The following is a 24,090-nucleotide window of genomic DNA, read 5'->3' as shown; positions in this document are numbered from 1 at the left end:
ATTCAACCAAGACTGATGAGTTGAATTTGGAAAAAAAAAGAAAAAAAAGAAATGTTCAGGAAGAGGAGCAGAAAAATTATCCTGATTGGAAGGCAAGCCTTTTTGTAGAAATGATGGCAGTTTCATGCTGTGTTGCTGAGATTAAAGGAAGGGAGGACTTTTAAGACTTGAATGCGTGAAGTCTAGCAAAAGTCCCGCCAGGAGAAATTTCAGGTTGCCAGGAGTACGTGCTGGGAGTGTAGACCTTTCCTGTCTGATTTTCACATGCTAGTGTATAGCCCTTTCCAGCATTTCAGCTGTGCACTAAGGGCTAGCCTTGGAAGCCACTGCATCCTAGCATGTCTTCAGACAGTTGCTCAGTGTAAGCTGCTGGAGCCAACAGTATCTAACCATATGCAATTGAGATGTCCTTCTGCTTAATTATTAAGACCATACTTAAGGATCATGATTATGTCCTTTCCCACTCATTTTATTTTCATTGCAAATAAAAAGCAGTGAAAATTTTCCTGTAATCATCTGTGTTTCTGATCCAACCCCATGGATGCCTCAGCTCTGAAAGCAGTACTTTCTGAGTTTTTATGGACAAATGGATTAGAAATGTCTTTCTCTTTCATTGCCCATTAGCCATACATTGGCACAGACAGGGCAACTGCCCTCCGTAACTGACAGGAGATGTTGGGCACCCCGTTTCTACACGTAGAGTTGAGAAAAGAGGTTTCTGCACTTGCTGACCTATCCATGCTGTACAGAATTCATTAGGGGCCTGGAACCGTGTTTGGGTTGTTCCAGGGAGCAATTACAGCCAGCCTGTAATCTGCAGCTCCAGAGCACATTGGGGCTCTGTAATAGTTCGAAGGGGCCTGGCAAGAATTTTATTGATTTCTTGGGATCTCATTCAGGCTGATTGCGCTTTGGTACTCTGATGGTTGATGTTTAAGAACACCTACCCTAGCTATTATTAAGAAGGTGGGTCTAATCCTCATGTCGGTAAGACCTTGTTTGCCCTTCATTCAACTGAGCAGATAAGTTTTAATGAAATAGCTCCCTTTTATTTTTTATGCCACATCTCTGTTTTTGATTGCTACATTTGGAACTATCCAGTGTAAGTCAATGCATAACCCATATCTTGGTCAGGATATATCATGTCATGTATTTGTTCCTTCATTAATCATTTTGTCCATTTCCAGTTTGACTGCTTGGAATAATTAATGCATTTGTTGCTATTACTGTGTAGTTTTTCTTCCAAGTTGCTGGTTTATTTATACATACAAACTATAAAATACTGTGTTATTTTATACAGTATGCCTGGATTCATGAGAAACCCGGAAGCTTATCACTGAAATACTGCGGGTGGTTTTTTTTACATCTTTCAAGACCAGACCTTGCAGTTGAGTTTAAAGTAGTTGAATTCTATACCCTATCTATTATAATTTTATTTATTTATATTACTTATCATTACATCATAGTACATTGCATACTAGATGCTAATCATTACTTAATATTTCCTGAATAGTTGTGTTCTCATTTAAAATATTAAAGATATCCCAAAAGGCATTCTTTCAAATTGCAGACTAAAAATTTAATCCAGACTCACCAGCATTTTCTCACTGCCTTTACTGAGCCTTCTTTCAAATGCTGAGCACTCCTGACGTTTTGGAGTGTCCATTTAAAAAATTTCCATTTGTAAATTGAAAACCAGAAAGCTCATCAAAAACCACAAAGCTCTATAAGCACAAATATATCTACATGTTCTCTTTTGCTCAAAATGTATCACTAAACTACAAACAACTCACATGTCATTGACATTAGCATAAATGACATTCTGAAGCCTCTAAACATACCTGTTATAGCAGGAGCACCAGGAATCCTTTGGCAACTGTAGCACGAATGTGGTTTTCATAATCAACATTTATAAAAGAGCATCCAGCAAGAGTGAGCATGGTCTTTAGGGGCTGCTGCTCAGGGTAGTAAACAGCAAATTTAATTAATGTCTCACAGTCCAGAATTCCCGTCTTTCTCTTCACAACAAAATCATAATCATTTATTTGATAGACTCCAGCCATTTTAATAGCAAGTTTGTCAAAGCTTGGTTTTTGACCTACAGTACTTGCTCTGTGGGTGGACGTCTATGCCTGCTGCTGGATTTTGGCCATAATTACCAGGATAAAGCAGATGGAGGAGAAAGTGTTTACATTTTTCCATAGGACTTAATTTATTTCTCTGTTGTTTGTCACTGAGGTATTTTAGTCTACGGGGTGTGAATTGTTTGTAAAGTTATTTATAACAACATTGAGTGATGAACTTACAGTCTGAAAGGCTTGAAAGTCTGCCTCCATTTAGAAAACAAAACAACAAAAACAATAACATTTCCTTCTCATCCACTTTGAATGTTTGTTTTAGAAGCCCAGGACTGAGTATTGTGACCAACCACATTTAAGCCCATCTAGCTCAAAGACAAGTAATTTTCTGCTGTTAGGTCCTATCCCAGCCGACTGATGTTCGTTTAGAAAGTGGAATTGGATCAAGATATGACAAGCGGTTCTTGAGATGCACCTAGGTATGTTGAATATTTACTTCCACATCTCTAGTGGAATTAATGTTAGTTCAGTTAAAATTAATTTTGAATTCATTCAAGGCTAGCTTTGCACAATTAGCCAGCTTCTGCTGTGAAAGGGACTGCGTCACAACATAACTTGCTTTCAGTTTCAAGTGTTGAGAGATTGTGCAGTGTTATCGGTCCAATACAAGATACTTCTATAGTCCAATGTCCAAGATAATTCTCTTGCAATGAAAACTTGGAGAATCAAGAATTAGATAGGTAGCGGTGGATACATCAGAACCTCAGCTCATAACCATAGTCAACTCTCCATGTCTCAGTCCCACAAGGGTAATTTAATTTTCTTCCTGTCTTGCAGCTCATAAACATGCTTCTCTTCACAACACACACCATATGCCATTGGAAAAGGGCTGTAAAGTTTTATAGATATATTTGAGGGTATTATAAAAGGATAATAAAGTAAAAATAATGCAAAGAAATAGAAATTATTGAACAAGTCAATTAAAATATGAGGCTGGGATAGTTTCATTGCATTTGGTTTCTACTTGGTTGTTACAGTCATAAAGAGGTAGAATTCTTTTCTGGAGTTAAGAAAACTAAGATGAAATTTGATTCTAACAGTAATTGTAAAAATTTGTGTAAACAATTTTAGCACATTGCTGAAGACTATTTAGTTTTAGCTAAATCAGTATAAACTGATTTCTGTTTTATTTATTTACTTATTTTGAAATGTTTTAAATGGTTTTGGGGAAATAGTTCTATAATGCTATCCATTTTCCTGTTTAGAAGTGAATATTATATAAAATGATCATCTTGAAGGTGAAGATGGACAGTAGGTCAGTCTGCAGACTTGAGAAGCATAGTTTACCTACTTTTTCCCAGACAGAACTTCAGCAACTCAAAATTTCCATTCCAAAGTGTGTTTTTTTCCTTCCGAAATAAGCTGACAGCTGATACTAGACATTTGAACTCTTTTCATGGAAAGAGTCTCCCAGAAACAGTTGCAAAGAAATACAAAATATTTCAGGGTTTCTCTCCCACTTTGGGCCCATTTTGCCTTGAAATCTTCTGTCATGAAGCCTGGTAACTCTCATGTCCAGGTCCTGACTACTGCATGTAAAGTGTGCTGTAAAAGAGACTGTCTGGGGATGAAAATCTCGTAGTGTTTGTCTGGGCTTAAGTTTTGGAGGAATCTTTGAAAAATAACTTGTAGCTGGAACCAGTTGTTAAGTGAGCTTGGCCAAAGAGTTCAATTTTATTTGTGCCCCTGATAGCTTGTATGTACACAAGAACAGTAAGGCTTTAAGTAGGCTACTGTAAATTTTACTGTGATTAATGATTGTATCTAAAATTATTCTTTGCCCCTTATCACAGCACTCAGAAACTTCAGATAAATGCTGGAACCTACTTTACTTTGTCTCACTACAGGGGTATGTTCTTTTCCACAACTTACAAAAAAAATAAAAAAAGGGAGAAGACATATATGTCCTACAAGACATATAAAGAATACGGCGTGAAACTCAGAGTATCTGTATCTGGTTTTCAGGGGGGATGCTTGAAATGAATTAGACTATTTTCCAGGGAAAACTTATGGCACACTGCTTGCATATAAATTAACAACGATGAAAGTGGTAAATTAAAATTGCGACATCGATTTCATTTTTAGCTCTGCTTTGCATTTATATAGAAAGATTTATTACTGTGATTTACCTTCCACTAAGAGGTAGAAGAAAAGAAAGCATAAAGTAGCAGTGGTTGTAATTATCTCCTAAAAAACTTCAGTTTGCAGAAAATGCTGCAGCAGGTCTGCTCAGAAGCATAAGTTACTGAAAGCACACAAGGCCCATTCTCCCTCCATTTTCTAGGCTGGATTCCCAGCATTTTCCAACATGGCAGTTCAGCTGCAAGGTTCAGCACATATTGAAGGGAAGACCCATCTGCTATCTCAGATCAAGTACTGACCTCCACTTTTTCTGTTTGTTTGTTTGTTTGTCTGGTTGGTTGGTTGGTTTTGGCTTGGTTCGGCTTGGTTTGGTTTTTGTTTTCTCTGCATCCCAGTATGTGCTGGAAACCTGGAGTGGTTGTGGCGTGGAAGCCCTAGATCGACTGTCCCAGGACAGAATAACAAACCAGGTCTTGGCTCTTTTCTTCAGCACAGTCAGTACCAAAGATCCTTTGCTTCTTACATGCTAGCTTAAAACCCCACAGTGAAGGCTATACTCCACGACTCCATTCATTTCTTGTGCTTGTTGGATTTTCAGCAATGCTCTTTCTATAATACAGCTGTCTAAGATGACTGAGGTGGTTTAGGGGCATGTCCTAAACTGTGGAACAAGCTCCCACAGGATTTAAGAATCAATTAGTGCCTTTGCCTTTCACCTTGAGTGTAAAAGGCACTTTTTCAACTTTGTCTTATCTCTGCAGAAGTATATCTGCACTGCTGCTTGCTTTTCTTTTTACAGGAAGGAAATTAGTAAAATCTTACCAAAACAAAACAGCCTGCCCTGTACCCAAAGAATGAGAATGAGAGAGCAGGTGAGCCATGCAAGATAGGTGGAGTTCATTAGTTAGCAGACATTGCTGGGATATTTTAATGATGAAGGAGGCATAAAACCTTTGCAAGAGAAGACAACAGTATGAAGCAAGTGTCCATTTTATCTCATTTCTTTTGTCTTCTGAAACAGAAACAGAGTCATGAGAGGCAGGCTCAAGAAACCTAATTAAATACTGAAAGGAAATTAAAATTAGTTCCCAGTTCTGTTGCCAAGACTGATTTTGTGCATACTCAATTTGTATTATTTTCAGAGAAAAAGTAAGACGTTAAGACTAGAATTCTCAAGGTATTTCTCATTCTTGAAGACAGGGACAAGGTTTCTGGGCTACTCTTCATATATGATCCATACTCTCAGTGTTGTCATTTGGACCTGCCAAGTATTTGCCATAGCTCAGATCAGTTTCCTTGTTATAAAAATGAATTGGTGAACCCCCAGATTTACTCATTTCATTAGGAGAAAGTGTTTAAAGACTTTGAAGCAATTTTTTTTTTCTAAGAAAAATTTTTTTTTCTAAGAAAAAAATAGGTAATCATATGAAATGAGCTGAGTTCCCATTGAAGTCACCAACACTCAATTTTTAAAGCTGTGATTTCACTTAGAAAGGAGAGTAAAATCAAAATATGATGATCTTTTGATCTATCTGTGCCAGTGTCAGTATCAGTGTCACTGATGCCAGTGAATGTGCCTAAAAGAAAATTTAATAGTATCCTGACAATGTTTTGTTTCTTATTTAAGACTACATTAGCATTATGAAAGGAATCCTTTGTGTAAAATGGCTGTAGAATGGAGAAATCACATATCTTAAGGACATGCCTGGTGCAGGATCTTACTTTGAGACTAGACTGAAGATACATCTCAGACTTTGGCTTATGCTGGGACTTTGTTTGTTTGTTTGTTTTTAAAGTTGCATTTTTACTTTGCCTACTTCTGAAGATGAAAAATGTTTCCTTAAATGTTAAAAACTGCAGTGATATCTGTGTTAAGTAACTCCACACTAGGACTTTTTATGGTTACGCATTAAGTCTAGTAAGTCTGGTCCCAGAATGTCCCTCATGACAGAGAATAGCATTTACTGAAACTAGTTGGATGTTACACTGTTTTACTTCAATCCGCCTGGGCAATGACATCAGAAATGACTAGATTCCTACAGGCACCTAACTTCAGAAAGTAGAGGGATGTCTGCACTTTCAAATTAAATGTGCCCAGGAATATTCCTGGGTACTTAGGCCAGCTGGCACTGAGCAGCCTGTGCCAATGATCAGAAGCTGTTAGTCTCCAAAGCAGGTTGGCTGCAGGCAGGCTGCCTGCTGGGAACAGCTCCTGGAGCATGCCGACTTCCAAAGCCTCTCCAGGAATTGCCTGGGACACTGATAGTGAGCACAGGCCATAAGTGGGCAAGAAAATGTTGTAACGCTTTTTTAGGACAGATGACAGCATCCTTATGCCCAGGAATATTCCCAGACAAGTTTACTACTGTGGACATAGACTGAGACTCTTGCAAAGGGATTTAAAAAAAATAAAAGAGAAAAAGCAGTGATTATGACAGTATATGAGTGGGCATGAACAATGGACAGATGGACATAAAAATGAGCTATATTGGATGTTTGTGAACATTGCACTGGGAAAAACAGCTCTAAAAGCCTGAGGCTCCAAAATCAAGAAAACTAGTGAGATTTTTTAGAAACATTCTGGAAATGTCTTCTGTGTAAAATAAAATAGGATTTAATGTAATGTGTGTGTGAGTAATATACATATTTCTGTATGGTGTGACTAATCTAAGTCTGGACAGTGTAGAAAAACTATAGCTCACTATCTCTCCAAATGTTATAAGACAGCTAACCCATGAATTCATTGCATCCTAATGGATGAATTCAGTTTGTACGTAAGAGTAAGACAATGTTGCAGTGATTCAAAAGAGAATCCTCAGAAGCTATTTTTACATTCAGAAGTGGTGGAGACAAATAGGAATGGAGATGCAGAATGAAACTGTTGATGCTGCAGACTGGTGTCCATACAATATGCATTTCAGAGGGGCTTTACTGTGTTCTGACTCTAGTCTTGTCTCTTAAGCTAAATGCCCATTAGCAGCTGGAGCTCATTTTAGGTGTACTTCTGGAGCACACATTCAGGTTTCACTTCATCCAAAATAAAATCCTGTTTGTGCTCTCTGAGACTGCTCTGCAGCAAGAACCAAAGCACGGTATGTGGGGATAATCAGGAGATTTGCTTCAGAAGCGTACTCCTGATCTAAACTAAACCACTAATGTAGCGGCACCTGGAGAGCTCATGCAGCAGCACTACAGCGATGCAGAGCTAATGTGCACAATTAGTGAGCAAACTGAGGCCAGCCATCAGTGGAGCAGAGACAGAAGCTGTTAACCACATAGAAAAGAAAATGTTTGCATAGACAAGGAAAAATTTTGTGCAAACATAAATGCATTAGCACAAAGCAGAAAAGGAAAACCTACTGGTAGTTGTCTCACATATGGAATTCTTTGCACTGGCAAGAAAAATGTTTTGCCAAAGCTTGCTTACAATAGCAAAAAGAAAAAATGCACCATCGAAAGAAAACAATCTGACTCAGAAAATGTACTTTTGCACATATCCAGCTTTGATTCACTACACAGGAGCAAAAATAAACTTTTGGTGTCATTTGCACAAGCATGAACTTTAAACTAAGAGCAGCAGCACAAAAACAGAGAAGTTGAATACCAGCTGGGCAGTCGAACATCTGTAAATGTTAGATAACAGAGATTTTGTTGGTGTTTTGTAGGAATCAAAAACTGCAGATAAACACATACAGATTAGCATTATACAATAGAACAATCAAAATGCTAGTAGGACAATGTAAATTACAAGAACAATACCAAGGAAAAGTGGGCACATTAAAATACCGGGAAATATAAATACCACACAAATACACTGCTTTTAACTAAATCAAGTGATTGAATGAAGTGTGCGGCTAAACTGGGGCAAACAATTCATAAAAGTTGCACGCACAAAAAAAAATTCAAATAGGTAGCAATGTAAGATCCCTGCAGCAGTGTCTAATGGTGTTTTAAAGGTCTAGCATGTCTTCTGGGCATAGAAGAGCTGGAAATGGATACAGCAGTTTAGCCAGCTGAACCTTTGCTTAATAGAATATCCTCTGCACTCAGAAGAAGCAGTAAAGCAAGTGGAAGTAAAGAGGACATAAGTCTCATCGCTGAGGTTTTCCAGAGTCACAGATCAGATGGGCAAGTCATGAGCTGTAGAGAAGGGAGGAAGCCATACATATGCATAGTCTTAAGCAATTTAAGTAAGGTATTATACAGACCTGCAGTTTACCACTTACAAAAGTAAAAGTAGTGTCAGTTTGTGATGCAATACTCAGATATTTGCAAGTGTATTAGACAGAAGAATTAAAGAAAGTAACTATCTCAATGCCTTCTGAGCACCTTTTGGGGGTGGTACAGGTGGAAGAAAATGCAATTTGAGATCAAACCTGTTGTAGAAGAATACCTGTTGTAGAAGTATAAGCAAGAAGAACAAATGAAGCTTGCTGGGATTGCTGCAATAGCTGTATAGATGCAGAAACAGAACAGCAAAAGGTGTAGCTGATCATGATTACAATCTCATCTGTTTGAAATGACCAAGGCAATAAATCTAAAATGAAATAAAATGAGATGAAATTGCATTTGACTCCTGGAGCACTGGGATAATTGCTGACCTCCCAGAGGCTATTACCCAGCTCCTAAAAAGTAAAAACCATGCAGGAAAGACCCACACCTGAAAATGGATAAGTCAGTTTGAAGATTAGTAGGATTCATAAACTATCTCACATCACTATTCCAAGCTTTTGAGATCCATACTGTCTCCTGAGGTGATTACTAAACAAAACCATGCTAAGAATATAGCCACTGTAATTCCCTTAGGTCTTCTTACATATAAAGGAGCTGTACAAAATATCCCATAGTGCAGCTTTGCAGCATGTAAATGCAGAGGCCATTAGATCACATGATGCAGGGTGCTGGAGGCACTGCTGTTTGAGTGAGGCATACACGAAAACAGTACTATGGAACAAGAATGTCAGACCCACAAAATAGTAGAAACAGAGAAAACAATGAAATTCAGCATAAGTATTATTTAAGCCAGGTCTTAGTCAGTTTGAGGCAGGGGTTACAAAAGAACATCAAAGGTGTGCTTGAACAAGGCAAAGATTTAGCGTCAGCTCATGCCCATTGATCTTTCACGTTGGCCATTTTAGCAGGGGGAATGCCCGTGTAGCTAAACTGTGGTTTGCTGCCCTGCCACATTTCGTGCCCACCGCGCTCCAGGTGCACACCTGATGATGGGAAACAGCTTGTCCTGCTCTGGTGTCATGCCTCATAAAAGCAGTCTTCACACAAAAAGGTATTTGAGAGCAGACTTTGTGCTCATGCAAGGTCATTCAATGCATCTTCTCTGGAGGTAGGAAATGTGTGTGTGCTGACTGCTTGGTGACTGCTCCTGCCTTTGTAAGCCACTGAGACTGAAGCTCTCCTAGGAGCTTTATCCATCAGAATACGCAACGCCTCTATAAAATACAGATGAAAAAAAAAGCCAGGCACACAGAAGACATGGATTATCTGTAATAATAGAAATTATGTCGTCTGTGACCTTTATAGCAGCAGCCTTGTTGCAGACAGCATTAACATAGAGAAGCTGCACTAAGTAGAAAATTTTGTTTCCCTTTCTGTCTTATGGTAGAAATAGCTATAGATGATATATTTTGGGCTGTAGATTGTATCACCATAAATATCTGGCATAGCTTTAACAAGGTAAGTTATGTCAAGAATAGAAAGAATATTGTTTTTACAATTTAAATAAGGATTTGATTTTAAAATACTGCAGTTTCTGAGTACGGAAGCTCTGTAGGTCTTGCATGATCTGTCATCCACAAAGAGATATGTTATTGGGAATTATTTGTGTGCAGAACAGCTGAAGACATGACTTTTTTCAAACAACATGAAAAAGGTGAACACTGTGGGCTCCATTTTACCCTTCATTGGGGACTTGTAACTCCTGTGATGGAGCCAGGTGAAACCATGTTTGCACATCCGAGAAGAGTGGGCTGTGGTCAGCCAGTGGGACATGGTCCCAGCTCCCTTGATCACTGCACAGAGGCTTACCCTTGGGTAACTACTTGTATGTTTAAAGTTCAGCCATGTGCAAAAGCTTGTAGGATCAGGATAGGAGTTTCTTTGTAAATGTAACTAATATAGTTTTCTGTGCCATACCAATCCTTATGAGCTGCAAAATAGCCCGATGAGTACACACGTGAAGGAAAGATTTATGCATCTCCATGGTTTATATGTAAAGAGCACGTGGCCATTGAAAAAGCGGATGGCCTGTTGAAGCAATATGTGATTGTGGTTACATTTAATAGCAGAGGGAAAACTGAATGCATATACTTGCAAGCCTAACTGTGCATACAAATCAATGAAGTCTTGTAGTAACCAGATGCTCAGAACAGAATTCGTTTTAAAGCTCTTACAGTAATTTAAAACAAGATAGTTTTCAAAAATATAGTCATATATGTCTGTGATCTATATGTCTAATGATTTGCACATTAGATTTTTAAAACTGAAATTCATTCTCAGACTGACCTGAGTGAAAATCTAATCAAATTAGCATTTTAGAATATATGACTATTCTAATGTCATTTTCAGAACACAATTATACTTTTGATACGATACTTTCACTGTTATAAAGACAGATAAATATGCAAGAGAGGCACTGTGGGAGACTTGGAAGTTTAATTCTAATGAGCACTGTTCTGTTTTCTAAGTTAGGTTTTTATACAGCATCTATTACTTTGGTACCTACACATTGACATCTCCTCACTCCTTGATGGCGATATAGAAAACATTTATAACACTTCAATGAAGGGATCACTTTGGTAATGCATTATTGGCATTTTATTCAGGCAATAAGTTTTATAGAATATTAATTTTAAATAGTTTAGCAATTGCTTATTTCTTTACAGATCTTTTTAAAAGTTTTTAGAACTTCAAATGATCAAAATTCTTCATCCTCAGTTTCTTTCAGTGGGCCATATCAATTTTATCATTTGGGTATACTTCTGGTTGTTGTTGTTGTTTTGTCGATGGTGCTGTTTATTTATTTATTTATTTATTTTATGTGATATGTATTGTGTTGATTTTCAAAGCTGTTGAAAGGCCTGAATCAACCAGAATACCAAAGCTCCTCCTAGGAAGGCATTTAATGTTTTCTCAACTTGACTCAAGTGGAAGTTTTTTCTGTCTAGGGGTGGAAGCACTAATGCCAAAACTATTTGTATTACCACTCTTAGTATGAAATTTAGTGAGTTTAGATTATCAAGGTGATGATAAAAAACATTGTATTGTTGAGTATTAAGGCTTTAAAATGCAGTGGTGGGCTTCTTGGTCTTAACTGCAAGAGTTGACTAGCGCTCGTTTGTCTGAACTGAATACTTTACATTTAAATTAGGATTTTGTGAACTAGAGGTGGAAGGATTACTGTGTGTGAGAGATGAATGAGGGAAAGCATTGTATTCTGTGCAGAAGGAGGATAAGTGCTGTGGTTCATCTGACATAAGAGATGGATTACAATGAATCTGAAGTGGTAGAAGGTTTGCTTAGGAATTATTAGCAATGGTTTGCATTTAAGTAATCTACTACTGCAATAATACACATATAGTTATGTGATGTTTAATCTACCAGGGAAAAGTGGAGTTTATTTCTAGATATATCGAAATTACGTGCTGTTTACAGTATAGACAAGTTGGTAATAAATTTGGAGCTTCTATGAAGAAAAAAAAAAAGGCATCAAAATAAAAATACAGGATAACCAAAATTCTGAGGAGGTTCCAGCAGATGGAAAAAGTGTATGCTCTTACCACTTGTGCAAGGTTTAACTGTGCTAGCAAGAAGTATTTGATAGGTAAATTTGCAGCAAAAATACACTCAGCAATGGGTGAAAATGTACTTTCCTTTGCACCCAGTGGCAGCAGTAGTTCTTTTACTGAATTTACTCAAAGCTTCACAGAGTGGCTTTCAAAATCTTAGGTTCTTCCAGAGGCTAGAAGAGGTTGTTGTTTGCTTTCCCTCTCTGCATAGTCTCCCAATAGCCTGAGAGCACAAATTTGGTGGGCCTGACTTATTAAACTGCATGTTTTGTATAAATGTCCCTGGTGCATACATAGACTTTCACCATGTAAGTGCTGTAAGGTGTATGGGTCTGTATCAGGGAGATGCTGGAAGAGGAGTCTGTATCAGGGAGAGCTAAGGAGAATGCAGATAGCGTGCAGTTCACCTAGTCCTGTGCCCAGGGCATATTTGCACTTAGGCTGCATGGTAGCATCAGGTTGCTCAAGGAGCTTTTCAACAGGTTCACATGGGTCATATAGGCAGTTTAAATGTAGCTTCATGGGGCTTCACAGTTCTAGGTATAGGGCTAGGGTGCTTCTGGTATCCGACCCAGCTCATTGAGCACAAGCAGAATTAGCAAATTCAGCTTGATACAGCTCCACTCACGTTGCTGGGTCAGCAGCGTCTCTGACTGACAGGTCAGTTGGTAACGTAGCCATAGCAGCAAGGATATTCATGCTTTCTCATAGTTGTAAGGAATGACTTATTTTTTCCTTCTCATAGTCTGGCTAGACTTCTAAAGCTTTTTCAAAACGGTCTAGAAAACAGACAGTCATTAGGTACTGCTGGAGTTCAATCTCCTCAGTAAATGCATTCCCAGAACAGGATGGTTAAACCCAAAGAAACAGGTGATTTTGTGGTTGTTCTGAAAAGCTCAATTACCAGCCAGCTTGGAAGAGAAAGCAGCTAAAAGTGCCTAGCAGTGGCATTTTTTTCATATGATCAGGTGATTTACAACACTGATATGATAAGCACATGGGCTGAATATATAGAAATAAACAATGTGGTATATAGACACACAAGAAAATGTGAATACTGGACTGATGCATTTTTATTTCTATACCAGTAGAAGTACAAAATCTTATTTGCACCAAGTTGTTCCAAAGCTAAGGCAACTGATACTAATCCACGTTTCCTAAATGCCTTTGAATAGTTATATTTGCTCACCTGTCAGATATTTGTAAATAGCCATTCTGCTGACATCTTTGTTACACTGCTGCTTAGCTGACAGAATTTCATCTGCATAAATGGGTGGAAAGTCCTTTCCTCACATGTCTAACAAACTGGAGACAAAGTGCCTGCCAATGTTTTAATTTCTTGTGCATGTTCTGGTTAGAGAGTGAGAAGAATGCTTTCACTCCGCAGTGTCATGAATATGGTAATCTATGGAAATCACAGAAAGCAGGTACTTAAGTTAAGCACATACTGTACTACAGGAATCCCTGATGAATTCAAGTCTCTTCTGTTTAGAGAAGATGTTGTTGTCTATTAAGTGACAGACTGCCAGATGTTCACGAAGTAGCACAGTAATGTGTATCAGTATCTTCTTTTCTTCAACCCAGAAGGTAACATTTTCTTTATCATCTATGCCATCTTGGCTTTTGATTGTAAATGTCTAAGCTTGCTTCAAATATTAACTCCTTTTTGTTTTATTGATGAATATTTCATGACAGAAAGACTTTAATACATTTGTAGAATATAAGTTTTTGCTGCACTATAGTAAGCCTGTAATCCTAAAATCTTTTCCTTCACTCAGTATAAGCTGCTAAAAAACAAACATTTGAGGGAGAACCTGAAGAATACTTTGGTGGTGATTTTGAGGCAGTAGAGAAAATTTTGGCAGTGGTAGAGATATGATGAAAGCAGGAATAATTATTATTTTAAATAATGGTTTTATCTGCACTCTCGAGCATGATACTATATATCTCATGGTGAGGTCACAGCAGTATGTTTTCCTAGAATACACATTAATGTTGCAGTTAGTCACAGAATTACTGCAGGGCTGGGGGTTAGCTCACCCACTTTAAATAATCATGGTTTAAAGAGTGGACAGAATAGTTGAGTGACTAAGTGCAGTGGTATATACACAGGCAGCGCAGGGAGCGGAGGTTGCAGGAAGAAGCACATGTGCAGGAATTATGGATTATTGAGACAGTGCTGTTTACAAGCAAATAAAAGTTCCAAGGCAAAATTTCAAAATAACTGAAAGACAGAGTTCATTTTTTTTCAGAAGATTTATTGTGTTGTCCTTTATTTTGAAGTCTTTTGCACATCATTAAAGGCAGTGATGCCAGTAATGACTCAGCTCTAAACAAAGAGCGGTGAGGATGTGTGAACCCTTCCATAAAAGGGCCAAGTTTTCTGCGGCTTCTTGCTAACCACTACAGCAGCTCTGGGGCCTTTAACAACTGGTGTTGGCCCAAGAAACTCTCTATCAGATGGAGACTGATAGAGTGAAGTGTCCCATCATCCCCATGAAGCATCACCTGCCTATATGCCGTGGGGAGGACCCTTAAAGGATTCCCCGGAGGAGCTTGCAGTTGTTTATGTGGGCTTGACATGAACTCTACTGCCATCTGGGTAAATCCTTCATGACATAGGCTCTTCCTGTGCAGCATATGGGAAAGGTCCATCCATTAGCATTGTCAGGCCAACACAGAAGCTATTTAAGAGAATTTAGCTTTGAATCTTTAAAAGAGTAAGAACATCTAAAAGATTAAGAAGTAGCAGCTTCATTTTCTCCTTTGCTGTATATAGTTAGTTTTCATTAGTTGAACAGTTTACAAGATTAGTGGGGAAAGCTTGTGTGAAATGTTCCCTCCAGATTACTTATGAATATGAATGTGTATGTTATTTTCCACCTTCACAGGAACCAAATTCAGCTTTTAGCTTTATTGTTTATCTTTCCAGAAGAAGCACAAGCTACCTTGACATTGTGACAAGATTTTGCTGTTGTTACTATTGCTGTTATTGTACCGGGAGTTTGTGTTTCCTACCTCTGGAAATGTTGGAGTTATGTTCTTCTGTATTCTCAGAGAACAAGGAAGAAAACAGATACCACTTCAGGAAACTTCAGTAAATGTTTTAGTAAAGTTGCAGGAGGCTGGAGGCAGACCACTGGAATGTGGTTTATTATGCAGGATAAGATATAGTCAAGGCCACGTTTGTGCAGCATATAATAAGGATTCTAGATTTATGCAGCCATTTTGAGCATATTTGACTTTGGAAAAAGCAAACTTGAAGGATTCAGAAGCTACTGGAAAAATCATTAAAAGTGAAAGTACTTTCTCTTATGTACATCAAATACAGAAAATTTTCCACATGAACAAATGCGGGTCAAACGTTACTAAAACCTTTGTGCTGAGGGCATATAAAATGACCCATACAAACCTGATTTAAATTCTTGTAGCTTCTGGGTGAGGGCAGCTGTCTACCTTGCTTAAATGTTAATGTTTCCTTTATCTGATTGCCTTTCTGTACCATGCTCCCTATTTCAGGGGTCCTGCCTCACCTATTACCCCCTTCAAAGCTACTCATTCTTGTCTGCAATCTTCATATCTCTAATTGTGTCTGAGGCAGTCACTTGGCTGAGTAGCCTCCCAAGATTTTTCATCCTTAGCTATTACCAACCCAGCTGCTTCTCTCTGCAGTTTTCCAAGGCCAAGTAGAAGCCTTCTCGGACATAGTCCTGTCAAGGCAAAACAGAGATAAAGCCCAGCTTTTCTACATGTTTATAGAAGTGAGTGGTATTTGGGGAGGATAGCTCAACCAAGTACAGATCAACTTTTCTTTGTAGGAAAGTAGCACTTGGCATGGATTTATGAAGGGGAAACCATGTTTGACCGACTGTGGGCAGAACAGTGGGTGTTATCTTCAGCAAGGCTTTCAACACTGTCTCTCAAAACATCCTTATGGACAGAGTGGTGAAACATTGAGTAGATAAATGGACAGTGAGATCAACTGAATACTGACTGAACCTACTAGTGGCAGAAAATCCAACTAGAGGCCAGTCCCTAGTGGTGTACCCAAGATGTTAATTCTGTGGCCATTTTAACATCCTCATTAATGATCTGGATGACAGGACAGAGTGCATCTTCATCATGTTTACAGATGATGCAGAGCTAGAAGGATTTGTTGACATACCAGGGGGTTGTGCTGCCACTCAGAAGGATGGCATGCTGGAAAAATGGGCTGACAGGAACCGTGAGAAGTTCAGTAAGGGGAAGTATGAAGTCCTGCATCTGGGGAGGAACAACCCCAGGCACCAGCACAGGCAGGGGCCAACCATCTGGCAAGCAGCTTTGCAGAAAAGGCCCTGGGGGTCCCGGGGGACAAGCTGACCACCAGCCAGCCACGTGTCCTCGCAGCAAAGGCCAGCAGTGCCCTGGGCTGCATCAGGCAGAGCATCGCTAGCAGGCCGAGGGAGGTGATCCCTCCCCACGGCCCAGCACTGGTGAGACACCCGGAGCACTGCGCCCAGAGCCAGGCTCCCCACGACAGGGACGTGGCCTTACCGGAGTGAGCAAGGAACTGGGGCGCCTGCCCCATGAGGGCAGGCTGAGAGCGATGGAGGCATTTAGGGGAGCAGGGGAGGCTTGGGAGGATCTTACCAATATGTAAAAATATCTGATGGGAGGGAGCAAAGACAACAGAGCCTGACTCTTCTCAGTAGTGCCCAGTGAAAGGCTGGGAGGCAACAAGCACAAGCTGAATGATAAGGAATTCCATTTAAACATTAGAAAGAACTTTTTTATTATGAGAATGATCAAACACAGGAGCACGTTGCCCAGAGATCTTGTGGATTTTCCATCCTTTGAGAAATTCAAAGCCTTACTGGCCATGGCCCAGAGCAACCTGCTGTATCTGACCCAGCAGCAAGCAGGGGGTTAGACTCAGCAGTCTCTGGACATCTAGTCAGATTTCAACTACTTTGTGATTCTGCAAAGGTAGCTGTCCACCTTTCTCCTTTCCAATCATTTAGAGCGTATGTATTTTCTCCTCCTTTCTTCGCTTCTTCTCTGAGGAAAAGCTGTTGGTTAAGTAATTTCAAAGAAAGGTCTGTTCAGAAAAACAAGCTGCAGAGAAGGAAGAATAAGAGCAATATCTTGTTTGAATTCTAAACCACACCGGTGATTACACGGCAAAGTTTTGGTGTTAAAGTTATCCATCCATTTGCATAACTTTGTGGGCCTTTGTTTGGTGTATCACTACTGCAACCAGTAAAGAATATTTCAGTACATCAATTTGAACTCTTTTAGCAGTTCAGCTTGTCAGATATTTTTCAGTCTTCATTCTTGTTCTCATCTAGTTTTCCTATGTGCAAGCAGAAACATCTACACTTGAAAAATGTAAAGTATGTGAAATAAGACAATTTGGCTTCAGTTCTACCTCCAGATTCATGAGACATCACTGTGTCACCTAAAAATGTTTGCAAGTTAAAAGCGTACAAGAGGAATTTAGAGAATGAATGCATACACCTCATCATACCACAGACTTGAGGCAACACACAAATACAGAAGAAACTGGATAATGACATTACGTTCAACATGGGAAATTTGTCAGACATGAGGGAAGTGGTATTTTTAAAAGCTGTTGCCTCATGGCTACATGATACTGCTACCCCAAATTTCCATATGCCAGTGATCATTAGACTTGCTTATGTAAGTTCTTCCTTTACCTTGTGACCACTGCTCCCTGAAAATTATTTTTATGAAAATTACTAATTTTCAGTGTTCTTTTCTATGCCCCATCTCATTAGCGTATACCAGCAGGATACACTTCAGATCCACCAGAGTACTGTAGGAGACTGTTGCTTATTTTTGGTTTATGATGATACCTAGCTGTGGCAGCTGAAATCTGGGTTTTCTAACAGCAGATAGCATCCAGCCCTTTCGCAGGAAACAGCTCCTAAATAAACAACTGGTAACCACAGCATGGGGATGTAGCTGGACTTTCCCAGAATAAGGAAAATATAAATTTTAAAGTTAGAAATAAAGTCTCAGTCATCTGATATGTATTGCACTGCCCTGTTCACTAGCCTATTCCAGCTCCAATTCAATTACGCTACTTGCTTGTGCACCCATAAAAATTACAGCAATCTGAAGTGAAAGATACTCTCTACTTTTTACCATTAGGAAACAAGCACCTTTTTTAGTTCATAATATGCTCAATTACCTTTAGATTGATCCATGAATAAATTATAATCAAAACAGACTTATTCACCTTTAAGCTCTCCTGGCTTAAGGTTTCATTGTTGATTCATTATGTTGTCAGTTCTCTATTGGCAGGGTAATGCTTTTTTATATCTGGATAGAGACAGTTCTAGTGGAAGATACTGTTATCTTTAAATGAGTAGGATTTAGCTTTTCTGGTGAGAACAAATTCATCAATGATGAATCCCTGGAGAAACTACTGAAACAAAAATCACAATGTTGCTGGAGATTTATACAGTTCATCAGTTAAAAGGCAGCTTTTGGAAGTCTTTAGCAGGGAGGGTTGGATTTTTTCTTTCTTTCTGTAAAATATTTCAGCATAATATTTCAAGCTTCAAGCTTTGTGATAATACACTTATAAACAATGAAAGAAAACCACTTAATATATTTATTTTGGCTCCATTATTGATGTTATCCTCTTTAATAGAAATACATTAAATTATGGCAATATAGAGACAGATGGATACGAATAATGCAGCTATAGACATCATTGATACAGATATATAAGCAGACAAGAATTATCTAATTACTCTGCTTGTTGCAATCTTCTAAATACTTGCTGTGATCCACATATTCATATTAGCTGTTTTTTCTAGGCAGATGTTGATAGGACAAAGATACAAGTGTATGGAGAGCTTAGTGACATATGAGATATGTTGAAATTTCAAAAAAAAAATCTCAAGACATACTGCGGAAAGATTGCAAAAGCAAACAGGGATTTAAACCGACCAAGTTACCGTGCTTGTGCTTTCATTGGGAATTGTGCCATTAAATCCCTATATGCTTTGGAAGACATTCCCTAGCATGATTAGAGGTGATTTAACTTTAAACTCTCTTGAATATCCATCTCTTGAGAAGTTATTTCAACATGTTTCCACTTCTGCTATATCCAGTAACTCAGTGTGTTAAAATACTGCTTCCCATTTCATAAGGCCTTTGTCTCCCAACATGTTTGAAACTACAGCTCTGACCAAGAAGTCATCTCATCAGCCTTCTGTATATTTTATTCTTATATCATCAGCCTTCTGTGCATTACTCAGAAGGACAACCTTCAATAAGTCCTTCCCAAACTCCTGAGACTACATTTTCATGTATTATTTATTGTTATAGAAAAGATGGCTGGTTTTCAGTGTTGTTTGATGAAATTTGCCTTGGCTGCTTGTGGACTGCTAGACCCCAAGCACAAAATAACCAGATCATTTGTATAGACACACAGTCATCTTCTGTTAAGTCAGTGGAAACTCATTGTTCATGCCCAAGCCTGGACTAGGACCTAGGTGTTTCGTTAATTATCCTAAAATCCATTTAATCAATTTATTGATGGAAATACAGTGATGCATAGCAAAAACTCAGGTTGGATGTTAGTTTTCTAGATAAATATTTACTTCATTTAGTTTGAAAATATACTGTTTTTATAGCTTAATTTAACATGTATGTAATTAAAAAACATCTGAAATAATACAATTATGGTACCGATGGCATGGGATGCTATTCAAAATGTCTGCTGTACATTCCAGCTAGTGGCTATGTTAGATGTAAAAATCTGCTTACTTCCATATCAGAATTTAGAAAATGAATTAATTGCCATTAAAAATCACACTTTATCTATAAACCAAAATGGATGATTTTTCCATGCTTTTCCTCAGATCACCTATTTTATTTCAATACACTCAATATTTCTGTCTCTAGAAAGTAGATGATTGCACATACATTAAGAGAATAGAAAAGTAAAGGCTTTATTCTGCAGAAGTTTGGCTGTTCTTCCCAAAGATGGTCTTCAATCAGTCAGGCCATGAACAACTGTCTCTTTTCTCTACTATTTCAGTTAAAACCTCAGCAAAATTAGCTTTACTACCTACTCTGAAAGTCAGCAATTCAATTCCTGGCCAGACAGGGAAGAGTCCAAAAATGTTTTTGTCATCAGGTCTCCTTCCTTCTCAAGCTCAAAGTTGTTGGCATCAGCACATACATGATGGAGAAAAAATAGTTTCTAAGTGGCACAGCTACTGCTTATGTGTAGCCAAAATATATTTCTAATTGATGCCGCCTAGCAGATAGACAAGAATATTTTCTATCAAAATTTGTATTTTTTTTAGATTTTTGGTTAAAATCTTAGGTTTTCTAAAATTTGTATGAAGACTTGAATCTGTCTGTGTTTTAGAGCCTGTTATTTACAATGAATTTAGTCAAATCTTTCCTTCCACTTATTTTCCTTTTAAAAATAACTTTTTTTTTGTCTTATTTTAATTTGGTATATTAGTCCACTACCTTACTGCTGTTTGCAGTAATATTTAAAAGCTTATTTTAAGCCATCCTAGACCTTTTTCTTTCTAAGAACATGAATCACAAATGTATGGCAACTGCACAGAAAGGAAAGTGTATTTGACATCTTTGAGGAAGCACTTGAATGTGACACTGAGGAACAAAGTTCCCATTCAACAGACAAAAGAGTCTTGTGACAGTGGGCAAATTGAGACTATAGCTAGATTTGGGACAGAGGGGGTCTGCAGTTACCCCCCCCCCTTCACACACACACACACGCGCACACCAGTGCTGGTCTTGCATTTACCTAGATTGAGAGAATGGCACGTTCCCAGACTGCAGCAGGTCACCTCCTTTGGAGATCACCATGAGACTGCAAGTTCTGACTTCAAGTTAAAATGTGTTGAAACCACAGAACAAGTCTCAGAAGCAGGGAAACATTTCAAGGACCTCACCCTCTATCTGTGTGCTTACAAGTGCCAAAAACCTAGCAGCCAAGAAAGCTATTATTTGCCGTGACAGGAGTCCTGCGGTTCCATTGTGGGGTATCCTGATTGACAGAGCTCATTGAGGGATTTTTCTCCTATAGAGCAGAGTAACCTCTTCTGGATTTACTTCATTTTAAAAAATAATAATTTCTAAATTTTTAAATAATTCTGTTTTTAAAATTCACATTGAAATTCCCTCTTAAAATTTGGTAACCACAGCAGTACTGTATCTTGTTCGATATGCTCTTTGAGGTTGTATTATTAGCGTGAATTAATGCTAGCAACTACTGAGGCTATGTATCCCCTGTTACTACCTGCTAGTTTCTGCAGTACTGCAGTAGCTTCTGAGCAGGGTTTAGTTAGATGGATAAAATATTTTGTGCAGAATAAGGAACTAGTTTCAGGGGAGGAAGGGCACAATATCTTTCATCAAGCAAAAAATCCATGTTTTCCACCATCTTTTTATTCACCTAAATCTGTGATTATGGCACACTACAGTTTTCCATCTCTCTGCTGTGCAAACAAAGGAATTTTTTCTTTCAGGAAGCTGGGTGTTTGGGAGGTTTATGAAATCTGAACCTGCGCTTCCATGTTCTTGGGTGAGACATGAGTTTTGCAATTCAGTGAAATTGTCCTGTAGAGTTTGCTTAATTGGGCTCAAGGATTAAATGTCACAGAAAAGACTACAAGTGGTTCATAGAGGTAAATTATGAGATTAGAATGTGTTTCTGTTCATTTGGTGTTTGTTAGCCTTGCTTTTGACAGGTCAAGACAACCTTCTGTTATCAGAACATAAAATGCATGTTTGCATGCTTTAAAAATACATAGATATAACCAGATATCCATACAAGTAATCTCAAACACTCCTAGAGCCCTTGTAAGTAAATTGATAGTTTTATGATGCCTTTCCACATAGTACAGAAATAAAGTTATACATTTGAATTATTTAACATGATACATTTTTATATATAAGCAAGTATGCAATGGGGAAATAGAAGACTGTTGGATGCTGACCTGCAAATCAGCTATTTTTCTGCTGTGGTATATTAATATTTTAATATTCAATATAGATTTTCAAGTCAGATCCTGAAGTTCATGGCTGATTTTTATTCACTTCTCGCTCTGGTACAGTCCCACTGATTTCAATTTCAACCTCCTAAATAAGTCACACTAAACAAGGACTTAGGATCTTGCCCTTAGGTTCAGACTTACTCCCTTTACTACGCCTGCTTATTAAGCATATTAATCATGTTTCCTGATTTTTATTTTAGAAACTACCTAATTTTGGGCCTTACCTGGAACAACGCAAAAAAATAATAGCTGAGAACAAGATTAAACTGAAGGAACAAAGCACAGAGGCTGTACTTCCTGAGAAAAAGCACTTCATTCCAAAGAAACCCATTCCAGCAATCAAGGTAAAAAAAGATATGCTTATGTGTAAGAAATGATCAGCCATCAGGCAGTTGACATGCACAGTCATTTCTAGCAGTTTGAGTTGGTTATTACTGCTTTTAAGCTTGTTAGAGGGCATCAAAGACAACTATTTATGCAGACTTTCTAGCTTTTAACCAAAATCGATGGGAAATGATTTGTGATGTACATGTATAGGTATTTCCCTAATGTCATTTTTCAAAACCAAGATATTCAGGCAGTGGAATGGTAATTGTAGAACATGGTGAATGCCTTGAGGAATTAAGTTGAACCATTAACAATTTCTTTTAATTTGAATGAAACAGTATGAGCTCAGTTTTGCATGATACTTCTTGATTATTTGTGGCTTACTAAATATCCATCTCTCATGCAGGAAAAGGTTGGTGTGGAAAAGGTTGGTGTTCAATATATACAAAAGCTGAGACCTAGGTTTTCAAACCAAATTTTTAAAGCTGGAAGATGTTTGTCTAGGTAACTGATCCACTATGTGCAATGAGTAAGTGTCAAGGTGAAAATAAAACCTGTTCCTACATCCACTGCATAGTCCATACATTGGAGATTTTCCCATCCCTTAAGTAGCCAATAAAATTAAACATCAGCAGCTAATTATTCTAAGTGTTCACTTTAGACCCTACTTAAACTTCATGTTTCAACAGTGAAAAAAAAAAAAAAAGAAAAGAAAGAAAGAAAGAAACAGGCAATAAATAAATAAATACAAGGAAAACTTTTATCAGAAATCTCCTGTAGGCCCTTTTATGAAGCCATGTGAAAATATCTGCTGAACTCATTAACTGTCTTCATTATGTATGTAAGAATATCAGATATTCATAGGTAGGTAGCTTTCACTATATGATCACAACGGTATGAATTCTTGCAAAAATAAGATCAAGAATAAAATACAACATGAGCAATAGCTCAAAATATCACATATAATTCCCAAGGAGATTTTGCAACATTTACGTATACATGCAGCATTCCAAGATAGCTGATAGGACTGCAAAACAAGCCAAGGAGAAATTCTGAGTCATCTTCTTGTTTAAGTTAAATAGTTTGCAACTTCTGTAGATCTCCCTCACTTTTTTGGACTGATTATTTGAGTTTGAGCTCTGCTACTGAAAATCACTCCCCACCTCTTGTGCTCAGGTTCCATTCTTTATGTATATGAAAAGTCCCAAAGAACAGCAATCTACTCTTTTTTTTTTCCACTACGATGAACATTTTCAAAGCCTACTGGACCTCAGAGGTTTTATGGTTCTATTCTCTTTGCAGGGAGAGTATTGATGTAAGGGAAAAGAGAAAGAAGAAACAACAGCCAATAACTGCATTTTCAATGAGATAGCTTGCTTCTGAAAACAGCAGAAAAAAAATGATACCATCAAAAAACAAATAAACTGAATGATGGAAGAAATTTAGCAAGAGGGAAAAGCAGACATAAAGACTTGGGTAATAAATAAATAAATAAATAAAAAGTTGAGGTCAATAATTTATCAAGCCCAAGCCAAACTCCAAGTACAAAAGAAAAAAAAAAAAAAAGAAAGAAAAAAAGAACCAAATAGTCAGAGATGGGTTGAAAAGAAGAAAGGAGGTCCTACTGCAGGGAAGAGGAAGATGAATTCCCCTAAACAAAAACTTTTGTTTATAAAGACACTGAAT

General features: G+C 38.0%; 1 protein-coding gene across 5 annotated transcripts in view; it reads left to right on the top strand.

The window, feature by feature from the left end:
• Positions 1–24,090, top strand: part of DPYD (dihydropyrimidine dehydrogenase) — a 340,158-nt gene that overhangs the window by 303,812 nt on the left and 12,256 nt on the right. For 4 of the 5 annotated variants that reach the window (XM_035538265.2, XM_050712120.1, XM_050712119.1 and 1 more), the window contains one exon: positions 22,278–22,421. In XM_035538265.2, coding sequence (XP_035394158.1) covers positions 22,278–22,421 — 144 coding nt within the window. Of the gene's footprint in view, positions 1–13,480; positions 13,610–22,277; positions 22,422–24,090 lie in introns of those variants that run through there. The other variant, XR_007708585.1, reaches the window with a different exon arrangement.

The sequence above is a fragment of the Cygnus atratus genome, chromosome 8 (genome assembly GCF_013377495.2).
Source record: "Cygnus atratus isolate AKBS03 ecotype Queensland, Australia chromosome 8, CAtr_DNAZoo_HiC_assembly, whole genome shotgun sequence".
Taxonomy (NCBI): domain Eukaryota; kingdom Metazoa; phylum Chordata; class Aves; order Anseriformes; family Anatidae; genus Cygnus; species Cygnus atratus.
This window is presented reverse-complemented; position numbering and strand designations above follow the sequence as displayed.